A 23399-nucleotide genomic window follows, 5' to 3' on the forward strand; every position below is an offset into this window, starting at 1 on the left:
TTCTGGGAGTGGTAGTGTAGATTTCATGCTCCTGATGAGCCTTGGAATAATTCCTGCTTCCATGCTGGCGTTTGCTGCTTTGGGCCTGTACTCACCGTTGTCTGGTCTTTGGGTCTGCATCTCAGCTTGTATCTGTTGCCCCTGGGATGTTCTGACATCTGACTTGGTGAGTCTCCCCCCCCCCCCCCTTTGTCCTTCCTGCAAGGATCTCTTTCCCTTGGCAGCATTGTATCTTTTTAACATTTTATGGATCTGCGACTCGCTGCCACCATGTTGTGTTGTGTGGTCGGGATCTAGGCATGGACTTAGGGATTGTCTCTTCTCCCAAAATGTGTTGCTTGGGTCTGTAGTTTCTCAAAACTATTGCTTTTTGTTTACAGCAGCAAGTATTTACACATTTGGGTCTGTGCGAGTGGTTGGAGCTTTTCCTCCTTACAGATCTCTTACTTCTCAGTCATGTGATCTGACACCATTATTAGCATCTGATGTGAACCCTTTACACACTCTGTGGGGTGGATGAAACTCTTCTCCCACTGTATGTTTGATCCATATATATTAGGAAGTTACAAAGGCCATAGACTGGGCGCACAGAGTTCAGCGTGGGGATATGAAAAGATATCCACTTTGGATCTCAGAAAGACAAAGCAGAGTATTTTTGTTCTAGAAAGTGGCTAGGGAATAAAGTAATTCAGAGGTCTAGCTGCACAGATCATTGCATAATCAAGTACAAAAAGCAATCAAAAGGCTAATTGGATGGGTTGGTCTTCATATCTCGGGGATTAGAATACAAAGTAGGGCTGGAGATGGGGGGGGGAAAGAGTGATACTTCTGGGAACAGTCAAAGGTGGAGACATGTTGCGATGCTAAGCTTGTTAATACAAGGCCCAATGGGGAATAAATCACTCAACTGAGTGTGCACTGTCAACTGCTACACGCGAGCATGGAATCCACAGAATCAGGCGACAGTGAACTGTCAGTTGTCACTCTCTCCAGGACTGTTGGCCCACTTATCATTCGAGAAACAATATTCAGACTATTGTATCAATATAAACAAGAGTTCATTTAAATAATTGTTTATTCAACATTATTTTGTTTACAAAGTTGCAAAAACAATCTGGTGCCCATGAAACTGTTCACCAGCAAGCAATCAAAACCTTCAGAAAAGTTGGAAAAAAGAACAATCAGGAAGAAAAAAGTACATCAAGTACAAGTAAGGTCTAGGAACAATCTTAAATTGTTTCCACAATGTTTTTGTAATGATAATGAGGGAAAGTATCCCTCAGTAAGCATTTGTTCAAGTTCATTTCCAATCACTAAATGAAGTAAGATGACACATATCCCAAATTTGTTCCTCTGATGTTCACCAGAGTATATAATACAATGACAGGATTTTTAAAAATTTACCTGGCCAAGAGGCAGCTAAACAATCCTGGGTAGCTCAGACCCAACTTCTGCTCATTGATCACTAATTTATGGATAGGCCTTGTCAACCAGTGTTAGGCCCCTAATTTATGTATCTTGCACAAGTATTGCTCCCACTGTGAAATTCACATGGCACATGTTTTAATAATTTCAGTGGATATCTAAGAGAGGCATTAATATGTTAATTTGGGTGCTAATTACAGTTGAAGGACCCATGCGGTAATATCTGTTACCAATGAGATTTTTCTTTCCATGCACACCCGCAAAGAGAGGAATTTCTTAAAAAATAAAATACTTTTACATGGTGCCAAATTGGGAGTCTTGGCAAATGCACTCTCCACTCCAACACCAATATATCCTGTGCATATGCGACTGAGATGTCAATTCCTGCCAATCCTCCATCCTAGACCAAAATTGACCTCATTAAGGGTGCAGACTAACCATCTCATTACTGCGATCAGCAGTGACACCTTGTCTAATACTTTTCCCCTTTCTTGGTCTAGGGATGTTGTATAGAATCACTGCCACAACAGCCACTTGGGGGACACAATTTGATGACTGCGCTGCTGATTTAATGTGAATTTTTCAAATGTTTTGGGGGGCCCCCTCCTCTCACAGTGAATCAGGTACTGTGACTCAGGTTTCTGGTGTTGCCATCTTTAATGCAGAAGAAGTCTGAAGTGACTCACATTGATATACCCTCCATTCAACCAGTCAGATTTGTCTCCCTTCATATGTTACTGATATCAGAAGATTCAGCATCTGGGCGGATATAAGGCCCATCATTCCATAGCATGCCACACTGGAGCACTCAAACGTACTGTGCACCCTATCAGAAGATCTTCAGAATTCATTCCTGAACTGGATTGACTGGCTATTGCATCATATTAACATAAATATAAAATCAAACATATGATAAAAATATTGATTTCACAGCAGCAAATTAAAAACCTTTCAACATCAAATGGAAATCTACTCAGTAACCGTAGACACAACTTATTAGAATTACAACAACGTTATAAGAATAGAGTGAGAAAACCCATACCCAAACTGAAGCAAAATATATACCAAGTGCCTGCAAGATTCAAATCGATGGTTTCAGTAAGACACAGTAAAGCTAGCTGGAGTAAGCTAACTAGTTTGATGTTAAAAGAATACATGGCCCAGATCTTTTGGTCCACGGATAGCCAGAGACCAGACTTTCCCCCGAAGATGTGGTATGAGATCAAATTTAATGACTCCGTGGGAATTGCCTGGAAGTTTGAACTCCCAATGGGCAATCCCCCTGCTCGTTGGACCCACCAACTTACTTACTCAGGAAATGTTAGACAGAAAATAAATTCCTCGTCGAACTCCTGCAAAACTATGCAACACCCCTCCAGAGTGCCACCTGCAACTCCCCCCTTGAATCCCTGACCCTCCCAACTCCCTCTCGATCCAACCTGACTACCTCCCACCAGTCGACTCGCACCCGACATCCCGAAACCAACCTCACCATTCAATACCCCCACTGACACCTCCAACCTGACCCCTCCATCCAACTACCCTGAATCCCCGACCCGACCTCACCCACCCTACCCCTTTACCACCATTCACTCGCCCATTCATTTCTGCACTAACTTACAAAAAAGCTGTTTAAACGTCCCAGCCTTTCAATGTGTTAATGAACACTTATCAGAATACGGCAGCTAGTGGTTAAAGAGGGTGCATGGCCTGTTTCATCTGCTGATCCAGCACTATGAAGGAGGTAGGATCAGGTACACTCTGCATTTCTGAAGACGGCAGGATCAGAAGTCCCAACCGGAAATGCAGAGATCTGCAGTGGCACAGAAAAGTAGGAGTGGAATGGCAATCCATCGGTGATTGCTGCTCCTCGGAAAATTTTAATGTTTAGAAAGGACACATCTTTTCAGTGAGACATTACTTCACTGGATCTTTGCATTATCAGGGAGACCAGCATTTATTGTCTGTCTCCAGCTTCCGCAAGAAGATAGCGATGGGTCTTTACATGCAGTTTGATACAATTGAGTGGCTTGCTTTGTCACTTCAGTGGGCAGTTAAGAGGCAACCGCTTTAGTGGGGAACTGGAGTCATAGTTGTGCCAGACTTGATAAAGGCTTCTTTCCCCAAGGGACAATGGTGAAGAATTGGGTTTTCAGTGACAACCCAACAGCTTCTTGGTCACTTTTACTGTCCCTAACCTTTTTTTTCCAGACTTTATATGACCTACTAGATAACTAGTCAAGTTTGATAATCATTGTAACTGCCCGTGGAGACACTCGGGTTTGAATACTGCAGGTACCAGCACAATAGTCAACATTGGTTTGGTTCTGCTGCAAATTTTCTCGGAGCTTTTCTGACAGTAAACAAAATATGCTCATTAGTAAAAACACTGTTTAAAACAGATTAACAATAACAAGTTAGAAGTTATGATACATAAATGTGCCACCTCAAAAATAAGGAGAACTTCATTTTTTTTTTACAGTTTAGTGGCTGAAGTAGCATGACTATGACACATAACATGTTGCTAAATAATGCACATTATGGATGGGATTTCTCTGGTCCACATGCCCCAGGGATGGCCCAATCCCACCCAAAGTCAATAGACTTTTGTCTGGGCCGCCAAATCTCCCATGGCGGATCTGGCCTTGACAGGGCCGAAAAATCCCAGCCTATGTTTCCAATATTGCTTAACTAGCCCTTTGCAGAGCAAAGCAGAGGCTGACCCATCCCATAGGGTGTACAGAACAATCAGCTCATAATGTTTACAGAGCTACAGGGTTACTGTAAACCCGCAGCACACTTTGTGTGCAATTTAGTCGCCTGCATGGCATTTATTACATACATGCTCTTGTTTCCATAGGAACACATGTATTTTGACAAGTCTAACTCTCATCATTTTGAGTAATTTTTCCATTAGAGAAATACATTAATCAGCGATAATCACTGAAAGCAAAGAGAGGGAGAGGGAGCATTAATCCATCAACCAAACCATGAGGCATAACAGAGGACAGGAAAGGATAGTGCTTTTGTTATGGGAGACAGTCAAGCATCATTCACATTCCTTCTATCGCACTCTTCCATCACTGCACCTTGCAAACTAAGGAAACATACAGCAATGGGGATGTTAACTGATAAAATATATTAGTAATAAAATATTCTTTTTTAAAAAAACACTATTTTTTCTTAATGCTATAATCACATTGATGAAACATTCATTGACCCCTTCCCCACTCTCAGGCAGACTCCTCCAATTCCATAGCACTGCACCAGATATCTGGTGCCACTTGTTCTTCACAACACACTGGGTATCCCTTAGTCTGCTGGTTTGACAATCAACCATATTCTGATCCAGGAGGTCCCCTGATCATGTTGAAGTAGCCAGCCAAGGCGCCCAGATCAATATAGAGAGAGCGATTCCTTTTTCCTACGGTTGATTCTTCAGTGCTGCACACAGAAGTATCTGGAATTCAAATAAAAGCAAGTGAGAAAAATCAAGCTTTCCCCATTCCCGAAAACAAAAACTATATATTTTTTTGAATTTGGAGTACACAATCCATTTTTTCCAATTAAGGGGCAATTTAGCGTGGCCAATCCATCTACCCTGCACATCTTTGGGTTGTGGGGGCGAAACCCACGCAAACATGGAGAGATTGTGAAAACTCCACACGGACAGTGACCCAGAGCCAGGATCGAACCTGGAACCTAGGTCCTGTGATACAGCAGTGCTAACCACTGCGCCACCACGCTGCCCACAAAAACTGTATTACTGGAAAGGAACCAATAAATATATTGCTCCATCACTTCTGTCTCAACTTTCAAAATTACAGCTCAAGCATTTTTGCAATCTCTCTGTCCTGTAAGACTCTTGTGGCAGTTATGGTTAACAAATGGGGGAGGTGTGAGCACCCATCAAGATCAGGGGTGGAGGGCAGCACGGTGGTGCAGTGGGTTAGCCCTGTTGCCTCACAGCGCCGAGGTCCCAGGTTCGATCCCGGCTCTGGGTCACTGTCTGTGTGGAGTTTGCACATTCTCCCCGTGTTTGCGTGGGTTTCACCCCCACCACCCAAAAGATGTGCAGAGTAGGTGGATTGGCCACGCTAAATTGCCCCTTAATTGGAAAAAATTAATTGGGTACTCTAAATTTATAAAAAAAAAAAAAGATCAGGGGTGGGACCCCCCGGGGGGGGGGGGGTCGGAGAATCGCCTCGGGGCCAGCGTCAATCCTGCCCCCGCCGTGTACCGAATTCTCCGCCACCCGAGAATCGGCGGGGGGCAGGAAACGCGCCGGTTGGCGGGCCCCCTGCAGTGATTCTCCGGCCCACGATGGGCCAAAGTCCCGCCGCTGACAGGCCTCTCCCGCCGACGTGGTTTAAACCACCTACCTGACCAGCGGGATTGGCGGCGCGGGCGGGCTCATCTGCCCCCACGGTGACCTGGTCTGCGATCGGGGCCCACCGATCGGCGGGCGGGCCTGTGCCATGGGGGCACTCTTTTTCTTCCACCGCCGCCACGGCCCCACCATGGCGGAGGTGGAAGGGTCCCCCTCCCCTGCGCATGCGCCGATATGATGTCAGCAGCTGCTGACGCTCCGGCACATGCGTGGACTTACGCCGGCCTTGGCCTTTCGGCCCCGGCTGGTGTGGCGCCAAAGGCCGTTCGTGCCGGCCGGCTGAGTGGGAACCACTCCGGCGCGGGCCTAGCCCCTAAAGGTGCGGAGAATTCCGCACCTTTGGGGAGGGCCGACGCCGGAGTGGTTGACGCCACTCCAATATGTCGGGACCCCCCGCCCCGCCGGGTAGGGAAAATCCCGCCCCAGGTTCTTCTTCCGGCCACTGAGTAAATCTGATCTGAACCAAGTGGCCCAGGGCCTGTGCTCTCTCTGTAGGGAGAAGCACTGTGAAGCAGGGCTTGTTTGGCATTGCCAGTTTTACAGTAGCTGCAGACTTATTGGGTTTTCACAACTTGTATTTCACAGTTCTATTACCAAACACAAAAATGTACAAAAACAAATGGACAATAAGAAAGTCAAAGAGAACACAACATGTATTTACAGGAAATTGTTTTCCCTCCCGCTGTGGTGACCCCCTCCACCTTAATCGGCAGCCGTACCAGCCTCCCCGGACAGGCACCGGAATGTGGCGACTAGGGGCTTTTCACAGTAACTTCATTGAAGCCTACTTGTGACAATAAAGCGATTTTCATTTAATTTTCATGTGTTACAATCCCCACTGTGGCCAGAACACATATTTACAAGTGTCTATTTACAGTGTGGTTTGGGCATCAGTCTCCTGCGACTTTGTCCCTTGTTCCCCTTGTTCTCTTTGCATACCTTCATACATCCCCACCCCCATCCCCCCCGTTTCATTCCTTCTCCCTCACCCGCTTTCATTTTCCTCTTTGTCTTATGGCTTATTTCTGTTTCCCTGCGCCGCTGCCAACCCCCCCATCAGCCCTACTGGTTGCTGGCTACAAACAGAAGCTGCATGGAAAGGTAAAGTGGCTCCCAGTCAATTCTGATGCCAGAGGAGCTCAGCTGACATGAGTTTATATGGAGTTTAATGTGGGTGTAATGGGCAGTATTTCTGAGGTAGTTTGGGAAATCCCAAAGAGCAGTCCTAGTATATAATGGGAATGGGTACCTCAACCTCAATCCACTGACATTTGGACTGTTTTTATATAGGGTGGGAGTCTCGCCGATCTGCGTTGACTGTGATCTCCCTGTCATGATTAATCTATTTACTCTGTGTTTACCCTGGACCCAACATCGCAGGTTAATGTTTATTGGCTCAACACAGCCAACCTTGTCTGATTGTTGACATTCACCATGACTCAGAGAGCTCATTTCTGTGCAGGCAGCTGATGGAGGACAGGTTTGGTAACATTACTTTTCAGTTCTGCCCTCAAGGATCACGATGAGATTATATTTGAAAACACAGTGGGTGAGATTGTTTTCCTAATCTCCTATCTGTACAGATGATATGGCTTCCATCTGCTACATTTAAATTCCGCATTTTTTTTTGCTTTCCCTACATTCCAAAGGCTCATTTTTTCACAAAGGGCTGGTTTATTTTACAGTATTATTAAAGGAGTATCAGTAGCATATCTTTGTTTCTGTATAGAATAATCACATGTAAAAGCGGCACACTATCACTTGCATGTAAAGTAAGTAGGACTACTCCAAAACAATGCTCTCATTCCTGTTTTATGGTTAAATTTAGTTTACTTTAGAATTTCTGGCAGATGCTTCAATTTCAGCAGTATCATTTATAGAGGAAGTTTCCTTCTCTGCACAGTGGGTACAAGGTTGTAAACACTTTCTTTACAATGCTCTACATTCAGCATATAGGTAAAATGGCAGCGGCCCCTACTATGTGACTATCATGTTCCCATATGCCTGAATTCCCTATTTCGCCAACCATCTAGTCAATCTACTTGTAAATGGCATGTTCTTTGCTTTAATTACTAACTCTGGTGGTTTAGTCCAGAGTCTTACAGCCCTTCCCTGTGTAAAATACTTAATATTTTACTCCATCCCAAATCCCTTTAAATTTAAAATAAAAATCAATAAGTTAAACAAAAGTGAGCGGGGGTGGCAGCCCATGGTGGGGGGTTGTAACTAAAATCAAACGTCAAAGGAAACTAAACTAAAAATATCATTTCTGGGGGTGATGATGCATGCCAGTGCATCCAGCGCCCACTGGTCATGTTAAGTCTGAAGCATGCCGATGAACACTGCGTGCTCCCTCTCCAGGGTCACCCGGTGTGAACATAGCCACAGGAGGGGCAGACAGTTCGGTCGGCATTTCATCTTATATCGATGTCCCCTCGATTACCAGAAATGGTCTGTTTCAATTAGCTCTACACCAGCAAAACACCTTTATCAAATCATCCTGTGATTCCCTCTGTTCTAACAGAAGCAGCTCCAATTTGTCAAGTCTTTCTTTCTATTTGATCACCTCCTGCCAACAAATTTGTGCTGTAACTCGTTTTATTGTCTTCGCTTTCCAATATGTGGAGCTTAGAAGTGTACAATACTCCAACTGTGAACTAGCTTACTGATCATTCAGTATTATATGGAGGTCTATATTAAATACATCTTGCAATAAAACTAATTCCAATTGATTTTTCCAATGCCTCCGAGCTGCCTCTTCTCCCTCCAAATTGACAGTTGAATGGTTGCCATTCATTTGGATAGGATGGGGATGCAATGATGGGAAATAAAATAAATTCCAGCCAGATTTATCCTTCCAACAAAACACCATAGAGTCAGACTGCAATGTATCATCTGACACATTTGGTGCTCTGAAAAATAGCCATGTAGAAGGAGAAAATCTGAACGTATGGTTGTAACTGGTGGTAAATACATTGATTTCAGAAAGGAGGGGAGAAATCAATGGAGCACATCAATTAAGAATGAAATGTTCCCAAGCTACACCCAGAAGGTAAATATTGATTTGGGCTGGAAACTGCTGTTGGCCAGATCCTGTACTCAAACAAGAGGCTTCAGCCACCCAGGTCACAGTGAACATTGGGACGAGTGCTAATTCCTTTTGTGTTATTTTGTACAAGCCAGCTAATGCCTTCAGATGATATCCCTTTGTTTGCTAGTTAAACAAGGTCATTAACCTTGTTATTTTTCCCCAAACATGTTATTTATTATCATCCATAAACAGTGGAAATTCTATCCGTCAGGGTTGAATCTAGCCATTGTCACTGTGATATTCTTCCCCACTATACACTTTCTAGCGTTATTGGTGCATCTAATACTCCAGCTCCATAATATAAATTGTATCCTGGATTTGATTTGAGAAACTCCAAATTGCATGTTTGGCTTCAAGAATAATTTTCATTTGTAACTCTCATGTTTTCCCACCCAACTCAAAATGATTCCCCTATAACCCTGAAGGTGCTAAGCACAGTTACTCAGACACCCTCTGTACCTCACACCCCGGACGGGATTCTCTGACCCTGGGGCCGGGTTGCAGAATCGCCGGGCCAGGCGCAATTCACGCGACGCCGCCCCGCCGATTCTCCAGTTACCGGAGAATCGGCGCCATTGGCGCTGGCGTGGTCGGGGGTTACTCTTCGCTGTCCCCCACCCCGGCGATTCTCCACCCGGGATGGGCCGAGTGGCAGCCAAGAAAGCCTGAGTCCCGCAAGCGTCGTTTACATGTGATCTTACCCGGCGGGACCTTGGCGTCCATCCTGCGGGCGGCGACCTGGTTTTGGGGGGGGGGGGGGGGGGGGGGGGGCGCATGCCGGCCTCTCCTGGGAGGGCCACCTTTTACTCCGCGCTGGCCCCTGTAGCCCTACGCCATGTTGCGTCGGGGCCGGCGCGGAGAAGGAAGCCAGTGCACATACGTGAGTTCGCGCCAGTCGGAGCACGCATGCGCAAGTTCGCGCCGGCCGCAGTGCGCATGCGCAGACCCACGGCGCCGGTTTGACGCTGGTCTCAGCAGCTGGAGATGCGGAGTCACTCCAGTGCCATGCTGGCCCCCTGTAGGGCTCAGGATTGCTGCTCCTGGGGGCCTGTTGTCGCCGTTGTTATGACGGCGTCAACACTTAGCCTCAGGATCAGAGAATCCCGCCCCCCCATCTTTATGTGAATACATAAACCAAGATGGCATCCAAGTCAGCACTGAGCCAGTGCTGCATTACTGGTGGTGCAATCCTTATGGCAGGAGTTCAAACCAAGGTTCCATCAGCTCCCTCAGCTGGATTTCATGACATTATTCGACCAACAGGAGGGGAGTTCAGCTCGGTGACCTGGCCAATGCTTATCTCTCAACTGACATCAGTAAAGACAGATTAGTCATTCCGTCATTCTCTGCCGCGGTTCCTACATTACAACAGCAACTACACTTCAACGAAGTACATCACTGGCTGTAAAGTGCTTCTCCTGAGGTCATGAAAGTTTCTTTTTAAAAGCGTGTTTGGTTGTTCACGTGAATCCAGACAGCAAAGACTGGCAGGCTCATTAATTGTGAAGAGGTGCGGAAGAAGAGGAAATGACAGGTAAGACACACACTGGCCTCAGTCAATGACCACAGTTGCATTGTCGAGCAAGATCAGAAGTGGAAACCTTAGATCACTTTCCAACCTGCCCAAATCAAGGGATTCATTGTAGCAGCCAGACCGATAGGATTCAGCTTTGTGCTGGCAGAATATGATTAAAACCATTGGGGGCAATTTTAACCTTTCCTACTCTGACGGGATTGGATACAATGCTGATTTCACACCCCTCCTGGTTTAGCTCTCCAATGTAGTCAACAGAGTACATGTTGGGCTGGTTTACCTCAGGAGGCGAGACAGCTGGTTTGTAATACAGAACAAGGCCAGCAGTGCGGGTTCCATTCCCGTACTGGCTTACCCAAACAGGCGCTGAAATGCGGCGACTAGGGACTTTTCACAGTAACTTCCTACTCGTGACAATAACAGAGAGTACATTGGGCAGAATGTAAAATATAGCTCCACCTGATCCCATAGGTCTCCCAGCTGGGGAATTGTTAAAATTGCCCTCATTCCAGCTGGAAGAAATCGAAAGGACATACCACATATTTGTTCAGGTAACTCCAGCTCTTTTCTCCTAAAGGTGCGACTGATTTCGAAGAGAGCGGAGTCAAGGCTCTGGCAGCGTGGCTGATCTTCAGGAGGAGGGCTCAATGCTGAATGCTTCAACAGCTCTCCTGCACACCACCTTTTCTTTGGATTTCTCTCTAACGTCGCTTCAATAAACTTCTTCATGGCAGGGCTGCAGTCCTCCGCAATGTCTTCTAATGGTGGAGCCTGCTTGTGGATCTTCAGGGAAAGTAACAGAATTATCACAAAAAACTTAGCGAGTTTGCAAATGAGAAAAATAAGACCGTCGTAAAGCCAAGCAAGAAAAAATGTTGCTGAAAGGTTTCTGTTTGCAGCAGCACCTGCTCATTTTTTTCTCACCAACTGTCTCCTACCCGCACCTTTTGTTTCGGGGACTTGGTTCTACAGCTACAAAACAGTTCCTAGTACTTTGCACATGCCTGTATTACTGGGAAACAGGGGTCGAGTTTGATCCTATTCCCAACTGATGTCCACACTGCACTCACAGCAGGATCCATGAAGTGGATCAGGAGCTGAAAATCTGAACAACTTTTCCTTCCTTATAGCAAGCCATCTTGTCCATTTTCATATATCCATCTTGATGGAGACTAACAAGCTAATAAGGTGGGAACATTTTCCTGCTCTGTATGATTCCGATAATCAATGGGTATTAATGGAGATTTGGCAGCACATATGATTTATTTTTATTGTTTTAATTTAGAGTAACCAATTCATTTTTTCCAACTAAGGGGCATTTAGCATGGCCAATCCACCTAGCCTGCCCATCTTTGGGTTGTGGGTGCGAAACCCACGCAAACACGGGAAGAATGGTGCAGCACATATTATTGAGCATCTATTCCTTTTAATTATTTCTTCCACTTTCATTTCTTTCTTTCTGGGTCATCTACAGCTAACTACCACAGTCTAACTGAGTCAAGCAGCTATTAGGCTCCTTCTACCCTTTCTCTTCAGCCAACTAGCTGAAGATGTTCCTCGTCGATTTCCTTTTCTTGCCCAAGCTGGTTTAGCTCACTGGGCTAAATCGCTGGCTTTAAAAGCAGACCCAGCAGGCCAGCAGCACGGTTTGATTCCCGTACCAGCCTCCCCGGACAGGCGCCGGAATGTGGCGACTAGGGGCTTTTCACAGTAACTTCATTGAAGCCTACTCGTGACAATAAGTGATTTTCATTTCATTTCATTTCTGCCCTTTGGGGAACTTCTTAGCGTTGCAGCGTCTATGACAGCTGGCAGGAATAAAATTCCAAAATTTCTTGGGTTTTGAGCACGCACAACACAAGGCAGTCTAATTTGCCCTAAGATTCTCCTCTGAGCTTTGGATACAAGATCACTAACTGCCCTCTGCCACTTTACCCCTTTTTATTTGTTAAGCAAGGTAGTGAATGCTGACACAAAATTTGAATATGGATGGCATCACAGCTGAGCGTGATCTCACTACCACTTGTGTACTCTTTCAAACAGTGATCATTAAAGTGTGTATCAGATATGAGATGTCAGAATGATTTCTCTCCCCAAGCAAGGATCATTAAAACCAAATGTGGCCCCCCCACCAGAAGATTCACTAACCTGGTCAAATCTGGGGGCATACTAATCTACAAAGCTGAGTGTTGCATTTGCGAATTGGGGGAAGAAGGAAGAGGGGGGGCGGGATTCTCCGCCGACGTGAATCTCCATTATGTCAGCGCCCGGGGATTTTCCCGACGGGGTGGGGCTGCCCCATAATGGGAAATCCCACTGACCGGCCGGCATAACGGAGAATCCCGCCGGCCGGTCGGGCAGAAATGTGGCGCGACAGGGCGGAGAATCCCGCCCATGGTTTATTGAGGAAAATAAAATTCAGGGTGGTAGACATGAATTAAACTTACTAGGGGCGGCACGTGGCACAGTGGTTAGCATTGCTGCCTGTGGCGCTGAAGACTCAATTATTTGTTTTTCCAATTAAGGAGCAATTTAATGTGGCCAATCCACCCACCCTGCACATTTTTGGGTTGTGGGGGTGAGACCCACGCAGACGCGAGGAGAATGTGCAAACTCCACACAGTCAGTGACCCATAGCCGGGATCAAACCTGGGTCCTCTGTGCCATGAGGCAGCAGTGCTAACCACTCCACCACCATACCACCCCAATTTTACACTTATTAATTTCAGCATCGAATAAACAATGCTTTTAGAAGTCAATTAAATTGATTGCCTCAATCATAAAGAAGACAAGAGGATAAATATCCTTTTGCGCCACAATTGCATTGCTTAACTTTTTTTTGTAAATGCTTTGCTTAAACTGATGCTTTCTTAGAAACATATATTTCTCAGTCTTGTCTACATTCCATTACTTCCCCATCAAATCACAATGTCTAACCACTGTCACTTTATTTATTTCATTTGTCTTATTTTTCATTCTTGGTGGCATCCTGCATTATGTACCTTGTGCCCTCACCCAGGTTTCTTAATTTAAAATAGGGATCCACTATCTTTCAACAATGCAGTTTCGTTGACATACACATTTGTTCTGTGTCATGAAAGCACACAAACATTATCTTAATCACCTGTCCTAGTAGGAATGCACTTGTCCTAATCACCTGTCCTACAGGAATGCACTTGCTCATAGAGCAGAAGTGACTTATTCCGGCTATTTTAGATCCTGGTAAATTGTAAAACCAGTTTCACTGCACCCACTCCCATCCCATTGAAAGTGGCACTGTCTTCATGAAACACTGTTTTCCAAACTGGTTTGCTCTCTTACTCAACATTTCATTTGTTTGATTAGACCATTGTTTAGCTTCAATGTGATTCCTACTTTTTACTTAAATTTATTGTGATGGAAACTTACAATGTACAGATATGATGGGTAAGCTGACCTAGGATACCTCTTCACCCAGGGTGGATACCCAGTCTGCATGTGGATGATGGTAGAACCAAGACTGTAGATGTCTGACTTTGTTGAATGGCCTCTGCAGGTAATAACTTCTGGACTCATATAGAACTAAAACAAAATATAAATCTACAGTTAATTCATGACTTCCAATCATTCTCACAAAACCTGGCTTTTTCATCTAGCAAAACGAAAGCCTTGAAGTATATTAATGGGAAAGCCAACTGCACACTTAAACAGTTTTAAATGTAAAACCATTGGCAATCCGTCTTATTTGTTGGTTATCATCGGATATTTTCAGGACATGTTCATCTTTTTTAAAGTAACAGATAACAGAAGGTTCCAGTAGAATATTTGTGACTTTTGTTATCTGCCTACTGAATGTACTGTCCTAAAAAATGACAATCTACGCTAAATACTGTTGCCTTTCATTGCAATAACTGATAAGCACATCAAGATTAGTGAGCACATTATAAATGATTAGTGAGCACATTCACTTCAGAAAATGAAGATAAAATATTTCTAATGTACTGTATGCATTTTGCTACCAATACACTCAAAATAGATTGGACAATCTGGTAAAATAAACTGTTAGATTATTGTAAATATATAACTCGTTTGCTAATGTCTTTTAGGGAATGAAGCCCACTGGCTATCCCCAGCCTAACTTTAGGTAGCTCCAGTCCTACACTAATTTAGTTGACTCTTGCTCTTTGAAGCTGCATAGCAAGCTATTCAGTTGTTTTAAATTAAGGGCAAGAAATACCAGCAAAGCACATAACATGAACATTAATACTGGAAACAAAATATCTATCATAAACATCAGTACTTGGTTTTGCAACTAAGTATAATCTTCGCATTTTTCTTTCTTCTTTTTCTAAATTTAGAGTACCCAATTATTTTTTTTTCCCAAATAAGGGGCAATTTAGCATGGCCAATCCACCTAACCTGCACATCTTTGGGTTGTGGGGGTGAAGCCCAGGCAAACACGGGGAGAATATGCAAATTCCACACGGACAGTGACCCAGGGCGGGGATTCAAACCCGGGTCCTCAGCGGCGTAGGCCCAGTGCTAACCACAGCGCTATGTGCCGCCCTGTAATCTTTGCATTTATGCCACTTCAATGCTTCATTTCATTTCTAGCAGAATGCCGATGTGCTCTTTGTACTCTGTAAATAAATCTTCAGGTCAATCACACCTACTAGGCTTCCTGCCTGATATATCTACCTTGCTGCAGAAATGCCATTTCATTAGTGGACCAAGGAAGCTTTGTGTAAACATCCTTCATCATAGTTAGTTCACAATCACCATCCAAAGTGATATAATGACAGATGAAAGAGAATTAAAAAGCTCTATACTATTTGGACCACATGAGCTAGAATAAACAATACTAAATTTACCAGAAATAGGGGGTGGGATTCTGTGATCCTGAGGCTAAGTGTTGGCGCCGTTGGAAACGCCGTCAACACAGCCTCAGGATCAGCAATTCTGGCCCCGACAGGGGCCAGCACGGCACTGGAGCGGTTCACGCCGTTCCAGCTGCTGATCCCTGTGGTGATCACAAGTTAACTAGATGCAATACAACTCAGCAAACACTAGAGGGGGCACGGGAGAGCCATATAAATAGACGGGGACAGGAAGTGAGGACACACTTCACAGAGGGCAGAACTTGGAGCAGGACACATACACCCACACCAGCTAGGAACACTGAAGGTAACCTTAGGAAACAGCTCTGAAGAGAGAACGAACTCACAATAAAGCATCTTCTCCACATTTGAGACTACGAGCTTTATTAAGACACGAGTAACAACACAATCCCGACGTCAACTGGGCGCCGCAGGATCTGCGCATGCGCAGTGGCTCCCTTCAACGCGCCGGCCGCAACGCAATATGGCGCAGGGCTGCAGGGCCGGCGCGGAAGAAAGGAGGCCCCCCAGGCAGAGAGGCCAGCCCTCCCAGAGCAATGAAAATTCACCTGATTGGTCCCTGGGAGGACAAGGTTGACCTATGATGAGTGACTCAGTATATTGAGCATATAATCTCTGGATTTTTCAGGAATGAGAGATGTTTACATAGAATTTACAGTGCAGGAGGGTATTCAGCCCATTGAGTCTGCACGGGCCCTTGGAAAGAGCACCCCACTTAAGCCCACACTTAAGCCCACACCTGGCATGGCCAATCCACGTAACCTGCATGTCTTTGGACTGTGGGAGAAAAACGGAGTTCCCGGAGGAAACCCACGCAGACACAAGGAGAACGTGCAGTCTCCGCACAAACAGTGACCCAGCAGGGAATCGAACGAGGGACCCTGGAGATGTGAAGTGATAATGCTAACCACAGTGCTACTGTGCCGTTACATTTGGTTGAAACATACAAGAAGGGGCTTGATAGGGCAGATAATGAGAGATTGTTTCTGCTGACTGGGGACTCGAGCATGGGGATTCAGGATAAGGAACAAAACATTTAGGACTGAGATGAAGACTAATATCTTCACTGAAGTCGTTGTGAATCTTTAGAATTCTCTACTCCAAAGTGTTTTGGATGCTCCATCATTGAGTATATGTACGGCTGGGATAGACAGATTTTCGATCTCTCAGCAAATCAATGGAGAGCCGGCAAGAAAGTGATCAGCCATCATCCTATTGACTGCGCGGAGCCAGTTTGTATTTATTAGTTATTTTGAATAGTTTGACTCCTTTCATCTTTGGAGTTTCCCTCAGCAGCCATACTTGCTGGCTGTCTCCAGCTGACAGGACGTTCATGCTTCTGTGCAGCATTTCCCAACCTCATAATGCAATTGGTTTCTGGGACACTTCAAAAAAAACATTTGAAGGCTTCAATTTCATCCCACACCCTGTAAAGATCCACTGAGTGCGTCCCTGCCTTGTCTTGAATTACATTAAATTAAATTAGGAACTCAATGCAGAAACTCAAAGACAGAAACCATAGCCTACATAATGTGCCACCACGCCTTGCAATACGGTTCAATTTCTTGGGCTTTCCATAAGCCTGTGCATTTGTTCGGTTTTACTCTGAGATACACATTTTGAGAGAGCTGCACCAAGATACGTTTGATAAAAATGGTGTGAAAAGATCTTTTGTTGCACAAGAGTTTGTTGGATAAGGGGGCATTTTTGTTGAAATAGTTTAGATGCATTGTTCTGCTCCTCATTAGCCCATTTCCTTCAGTGTTGTGCACCTATATTGTAGCCCCTCTGTAAGCCTACAGCGACAATCGGCAAGCCATGTTCATCGCAAAATCTGAAATGGATGTTTCTCCAAAAATGGAACAGATCATTCACCAAAGATGAAGCAATCAGTTACCAAAGATGGAGAAATTCTGTCACAAAATATGTGCAATAATACAGAAACAATTCCAGAGGCACGTGTATTCCAAGGCATTAAACAAGTGGCACACCAAATTTAGTTTTAAATCAGAGACTTCTTCAGGAAGTGAAACCGTAGTTCTGAATACATGCACAATGACAAATCTCAACACCCCAACAGTATCTCCATAATTAAGGGGATGCATGACAAACATCACTGCCATTTCATAGTCAGAGTCTGCACAGAACCATGGAAATATGTTAACTGGGGGAAAGCCAATTGGGTATTTTGCCAAAAGTAATTGTGAGGGGATGATGTGAGGGGTCACAGGAAGTCTGATAAAGAGCCAAGTAAACTAAATGGTTTGAAAGAGATGAGACAAATGTTATTTTAAAAATCCTGGCCTTGTATAACTGTTTTTGGGAATACAATAACCATTCTCACCTCTGTTCCTCGAATATCTCTGGGAATGTAAGTTTCTTCAGTCATCTGGACAGAGAGACCAAAATCTACCAGCACTGCCTTGGTTGACATGAGAACTATATTGCTGGCTGGGAAGACATGAACAAATGAGACAAATGAACAAATCATTCCAACATTCCTTTTCATTGGGCAAACGTCTTTAACAGATTAGGAGTTAGGTATAAATTATAGAAAGTGCAAAAAACGTACGTTTAATGTCATGATGGATGACATTTTTGGAATGTAGAAAGTCAAGTGCTTTGAGGACCTGTTTTGTCAACCATATGATTTCAAATTCCTTCATAGGCCCACAGCTTTCTAATTTTTCCAAGATGGAGCCTCCCTCGCCTGCCTCCATGAAGAGGTGTATGGTCTCATTCCACAGCAAGGCTCCATATAATTCTGCAATGTTCTCATGGCGGAACTGTGCTTGTATTTGTATGTCGGCAGGCTTGAAAAATTCCACCGGAATCTTAAGATTTAAAACAAAATGGATTTTGTAACTCATTAAAGAAGATTTGCATTTATAATATAATTATATAGAAAATTAGGGGGACAAAATACATTTATTGCCTCCAATTTCCTTGTCTCCTTTCTTGCTGGCAATGATACAAGTCGGTATATTGTGTGATGCCCATATGGCCATTATTGATATGAGACTATAAACTGTTTTATCATGTGGGAAGACTGATACAGTCCTCAGCTGACATCTATAAAGATTCACACTTTCCAGTAATACTATTTTTTTTTATAAATTTAGATTACCCAATTATTTTTTCCAATTAAGGGGCAATTTAGTGAGGCCAATCCACCTACTCTGCACATTTTTGGGTTGTGGGGGCGAAACCCACGCAGACACGGGGAGAATGTGCAAACTCCACACGGACAGTGACCCAGAGCCGGGATCGAACCTGGGACCTCAGCGCCGTGAGGCAGCTGTGCTAACCACTAGGCCACCGTGCTACCCTCCAGTAATACTATTAGATACTGAACAGAAATCAGAATCCTGGCCAGCCTTTCCCAGTCAACACCCAGCGATTCTGAGGACAACTTCTGGCACTGCGTTAGTTACCTTAATACATACAATTGACAAAAAATAGTTTCTTTATAATTTGTACAGCATAGAATGCACATAGCGCTCTGGGAAACTCCAAATATCACTGATAGGCTTTTTCAGCCCATGTTTTTTAAAATCTTCTTCTCTTTCTCCTCATTCCTCTGTTTCCCTTTTCTTTTTTGATCAATTTATTATTTTACATTTAAGCTTTTCCTCAGCCACCTATTGGCTAAGTTACAGGCACACCTGTATAGCGTCACCCTTGTGTTCATATCCTGGGACGCAAGCAAAAGAGGCCTGAAGTGATGTCTTGTCCTCCCTCCCCTCAATTTCACCACCCGTCAAATAAGAGCTGGGCCTTTGCTTTCACTTCCCCTGACAGTATATCTCAATGTGGGAGTCCACCTCGTGAACATTTTTGGCATGACGTCCTATCCTGCTGCTCTGTGCTCCAAACAGAGCTCAGTAAAGTGACTTATGTGCTATTTTAACACTGCTGTTAATTATAACATGCAGATGTCTGGAGAATTAATTCAAGACATTGCAAATGTATTTATCTTTTAACACCAACTGATCAGATAAAGGTAATTACATTATTGAAGTTTAATTAATTTTACCCAGATTTTTATATTTACAAAATGGACCTTGTTGGGGAAAACATTATGCAGTAATATAAATTAATCCAGTCATAGCTTGATTGTGGTGTGTTTCATAGACCACAGACCAAGCAGTTTTCTCAGCAACATACAGGTATACAGTTTTTATCATGGGTTTCAGAGATTCACTTGCCCCACACTAAATTGGTGATGGCATTACAGGGGAGACTTTCCTGGGTCGTATTTTCTTTAATTAATTTTGTGTACCCAATTCATTTTTTCAAATTAAGGGGCAATGTATTGTGGCCAATCCACCTACCCTGCACATCTTTGGGTTGTGTGGGTGAAACCCCCGCAACACGGGGAGAATGTGCAAACTCCACACGGACAGTGACCCAGAGCCGGGATCGAACCTGGGAAGTTGGCGCCATGAGGCAGCAGGGCTAACCCACTGCGCCACCGTGCTGCCCACCTTTCCTGGGTTGTATTGTCCGACAATTGAGTATATATTTTTTTTATAAACATTTTATTGAGGTATTTTTTGGTTTTACAGCGACAACAAAATAAACAATATGCATGAATCTATAAACATAATTCCTGCCTTACAGGTCACACCTTTGACAATTGAGTACACTGAGTAGGATAGAGTGCACATCTTTAAAACCTTGTGACGAAAGGGAAAATGCTGGAAAATCCAGCATTTTCTCTTTCATTTCAGATTTCAGAATCCGCAGTAATTTGCTTTTAAAAGCTTGTGTCCAATTAAATACTTTTATAGCAAATGTTAGGTGAATTCATTGAAATTTTAAAGATTATGAAAGCAAATAACAAAGCTGTTTGGAGCAAATGTTACTTGTGTTGTTGGATTACAGGAGTCTCAAGTTAAAATTAGGAAGTTAGGAGTAAAAAGAGAAGTTGCGTTGAACCATTATGTGGACAAAGCTGTAATGCACTTTACAAGAAGGGGCCATTAAAATGATCAATATAAATAGTTTTAAGAGGTAACTATATCTGTTTCTGGAGCGAAGAGGTTGAGGTGTATGATAAAGTGAGTTGAAGACATTAAGATCTATCAAAATGGGTTGGGTTTGTTGAGACAAGAATATTTACAAAATGTTCAATACGCAAAGGTTCTGAGCTTTGATAATATCTTTCAGTAGTTGAAGGAATTTATTTATAAAACTTTTACAGGACTTACTAATTTGCATGCCATTCGCTTCTTTGTCTCTCTGTCCTGCGCAAGGTGACACTTTCCAAAAGTACCACGAGGAATGTAACCAGGACCAATGTTCCTATGGGCAAATTTCCATGGAAACAAGAAGACTTCCGAATCAACCTGATAATGCCCATTTTTAATAGCTATATCTTTCTGTAGAATAAAAAGAAAGCCATGACAATCAAAGACCACAATAAGAAAACTATTTCAAACTACCTCCTCACATGTCAATTTGAAGTACTCAAGCCTACTGTGGAAATGGAAAGTTTATATTTACACATTAATAGTGCTTGTGGTGGACTTAAAATAGGTTAAAACTAGTTTGAACTGCAAAACATTTTCCATTCATGTAGAAATCTGAGTGGACACAAAAGTGCAGCACCGAGGGAGTGTTGCCTGTCAGATGAGACGTTAAACTAATGTTCCATCTGTTTGCGGGATGCTAAAGATCCCTCAGCACTATCTGTATAAGAGCCGGGGAGTTCTTGCCAGTAGTCCTAGCCCTAAACCTATTTGTAAAATATTGGTGTGCATAAATTGGCTGCTGCGGGGGACTGAAACCTGCCACTCCGGAGCATCTCATTTGTGGATCCCAACCTGCTCCTGTTGGATTGCATTAACATGGGAAAAAATGAAGTAAAGTAAGAATTGTGATTTAATTGTGGGGATTAAAAGGCTAAATCAACTTGCTGCACTTCATGGCTTTAACGCAAAAATCATGCTACTCGAAACAAAGCTGCCCCGAATGGTAGAACAACACCACGGTTATAGCTACATGCTATCTGGATTGAGGAACAGGTTTCATTGTTTGCCACTCTTATTGTCTCTAATATAGCTGTGATGATAGATATTCTGACTGTGCTGTTGGAAGTATTTTTTTTACCAGGAGGAAAGATTGTCTTAATTCTATGCTTAAGTTAAAGTTTATTTTAAAGATCACTGACAAAATTAGAGTAAAAGTAATCAAAAATGTGATAATTCAGAGTTAGACCTACTTTAATTTCCATTTTTTTCTATTGACACACACATTCAGGGGCTGGTTTAGCACACTGGCCTAATTCGCTGGCTTTTAAAGCAGACCAAGGCAGGCCAGCAGCACGGTTCAATTCCCGTATCAGCCTCCCCGAACAGGTGCCGGAATGTGGCGACTAGGGGCTTTTCACAGTAACTTCATTTGAAGCCTACTTGTGACAATAAGCGATTTTCATTTCATTAAATGTATCTTATGTAGTAAATATGCAAATTAAACATTCTACTCATGACACTTGTTAATTTGCCAATTATTTGGTTTACAAATGCAACATTTTAGGCTTGTGGTTCTAATAGTTTTTATTTTCGGGACATTTGTTTCATAGAATCATAGAATTTACAGTGCAGAAAGAGGCCATTTGGCCCATCGAGTCTGCACCGGCCCTTGGAAAGAACACCCCACCCAAGCCCACAGCTCCACCATATCCTCGTAACCCCACTTACTATTTTTTTTGATGCTAAGGGCAATTTAGCATGGCCAATCCACTTAACCTGCACATTTTTGGACTGTGGGATGAAACCGGAGCACTCGGAGGAAACCCACACAGACATGGGGAGAACGTGCAGACTCCGCACAGTGACCCAAGCCAGGGAATCGAACCCGGGACTCTGGAGCTGTGAAGCACCTGTGCTAACCACTCTGCAACCGTGCTGCCCTTTATTAAGACTCTTTGGGTAAAATAGGACTTCATTGGCTGCAACTGAAAGGCGACAGAAATTCAAGTCTTTCTTAATTTTCGATATTCAAACATTGGACCCATTTCAGGCTAATCTCCATCCTTACCAGGGCAACAAGAGGGGAGGGGGGGGAAAAACAATGCCAGCCACGCAGCACTCTGTTCATTCTGAGTAATGTCTTTGCGTGCAGCCAACACAATGAAATATCTCTCACCTTATTCAGTATCACTCCTGCCTCGCTGTTTCGGAATTGCTGGAGGAAGCTGCGGGAAGTGTTGGACACCTGATTTGCAAAGTTAAGTAAATCCTCCACGGTGCCGTATCTGACAGAGGCGAGGAAGGGCGGCTGCTGCTCGTCCCTGGCCCCATTCTCGAGGGCTTCTCGGTCCGAGTGCTGCTCCAGCGAGAGCAGATTGTCCTGGTACAGTGCCGTGCCCTCCAGCGGGTAGAGCGCCTCCAGCACCTCCATCACGTCGTCGCCCATATGTTCCAGCAGCAATTCCCACCTGGCGTTGTCGATACTCTGGGTGAGCATGTACTCCATTGCCTTCCTCTTTCGATCGCTGCCGTCTGACCTGACAAAAGAGAGGCGGCAAAAATGATCAGCACGCCCGCCAGCTCCTCGCCAAAGCGGACACACAGCAGCTGCCGCTCGCTGCTGCCATCCTACTCACTGACTCTGAGTGTGACACTGAGCAGAGATTCCCTGGACTGCACCGGGGGAGGAGCAGAGATTCCCTGCCCACCGGGGGAGGAGCAGAGATTCCCTGCCCACAGGGGGAGGAGCAGAGATTCCCTGCACTGCACCGGGGGAGGAGCAGAGATTCCCTGCCCACAGGGGGAGGAGCAGAGATTCCCTGCCCACAGGGGGAGGAGCAGAGATTCCCTGCACTGCACCGGGGGAGGAGCAGAGATTCCCTGCCCACCGGGGGAGGAGCAGAGATTCCCTGCACTGCACCGGGGGAAGGAGCAGAGATTCCCTGCCCACCGGGGGAGGAGCAGAGATTCCCTGCCCACAGGGGGAGGAGCAGAGATTCCCTGCCCACAGGGGGAGGAGCAGAGATTCCCTGCCCACAGGGGGAGGAGCAGAGATTCCCTGCCCACAGGGGGAGGAACAGAGATTCCCTGCCCACAGGGGGAGGAG

The 23399-nt window shown here is 44.5% G+C and overlaps 1 protein-coding gene across 1 annotated transcript; it reads right to left on the minus strand.

Annotated features, from left to right (window-relative positions):
• Positions 1-1057: 1057 nt before the first annotated feature.
• On the minus strand, positions 1058-22958 carry map3k8 (mitogen-activated protein kinase kinase kinase 8). The gene is made up of 7 exons (XM_038798238.1): positions 22470-22958; positions 20531-20701; positions 17890-18151; positions 17662-17768; positions 13849-14001; positions 10977-11223; positions 1058-4885 (listed from the first exon to the last, which is right to left on the minus strand). Exons 1-7 carry the CDS (start codon positions 22797-22799, stop codon positions 4758-4760), a joined length of 1398 nt encoding a protein of 465 aa, XP_038654166.1. The 5' UTR covers positions 22800-22958; the 3' UTR covers positions 1058-4757.
• Positions 22959-23399: the final 441 nt, after the last annotated feature.

Source organism: Scyliorhinus canicula, chromosome 5 (genome assembly GCF_902713615.1).
Source record: "Scyliorhinus canicula chromosome 5, sScyCan1.1, whole genome shotgun sequence".
In the NCBI taxonomy this organism is placed as follows: Eukaryota; Metazoa; Chordata; class Chondrichthyes; order Carcharhiniformes; family Scyliorhinidae; genus Scyliorhinus; species Scyliorhinus canicula.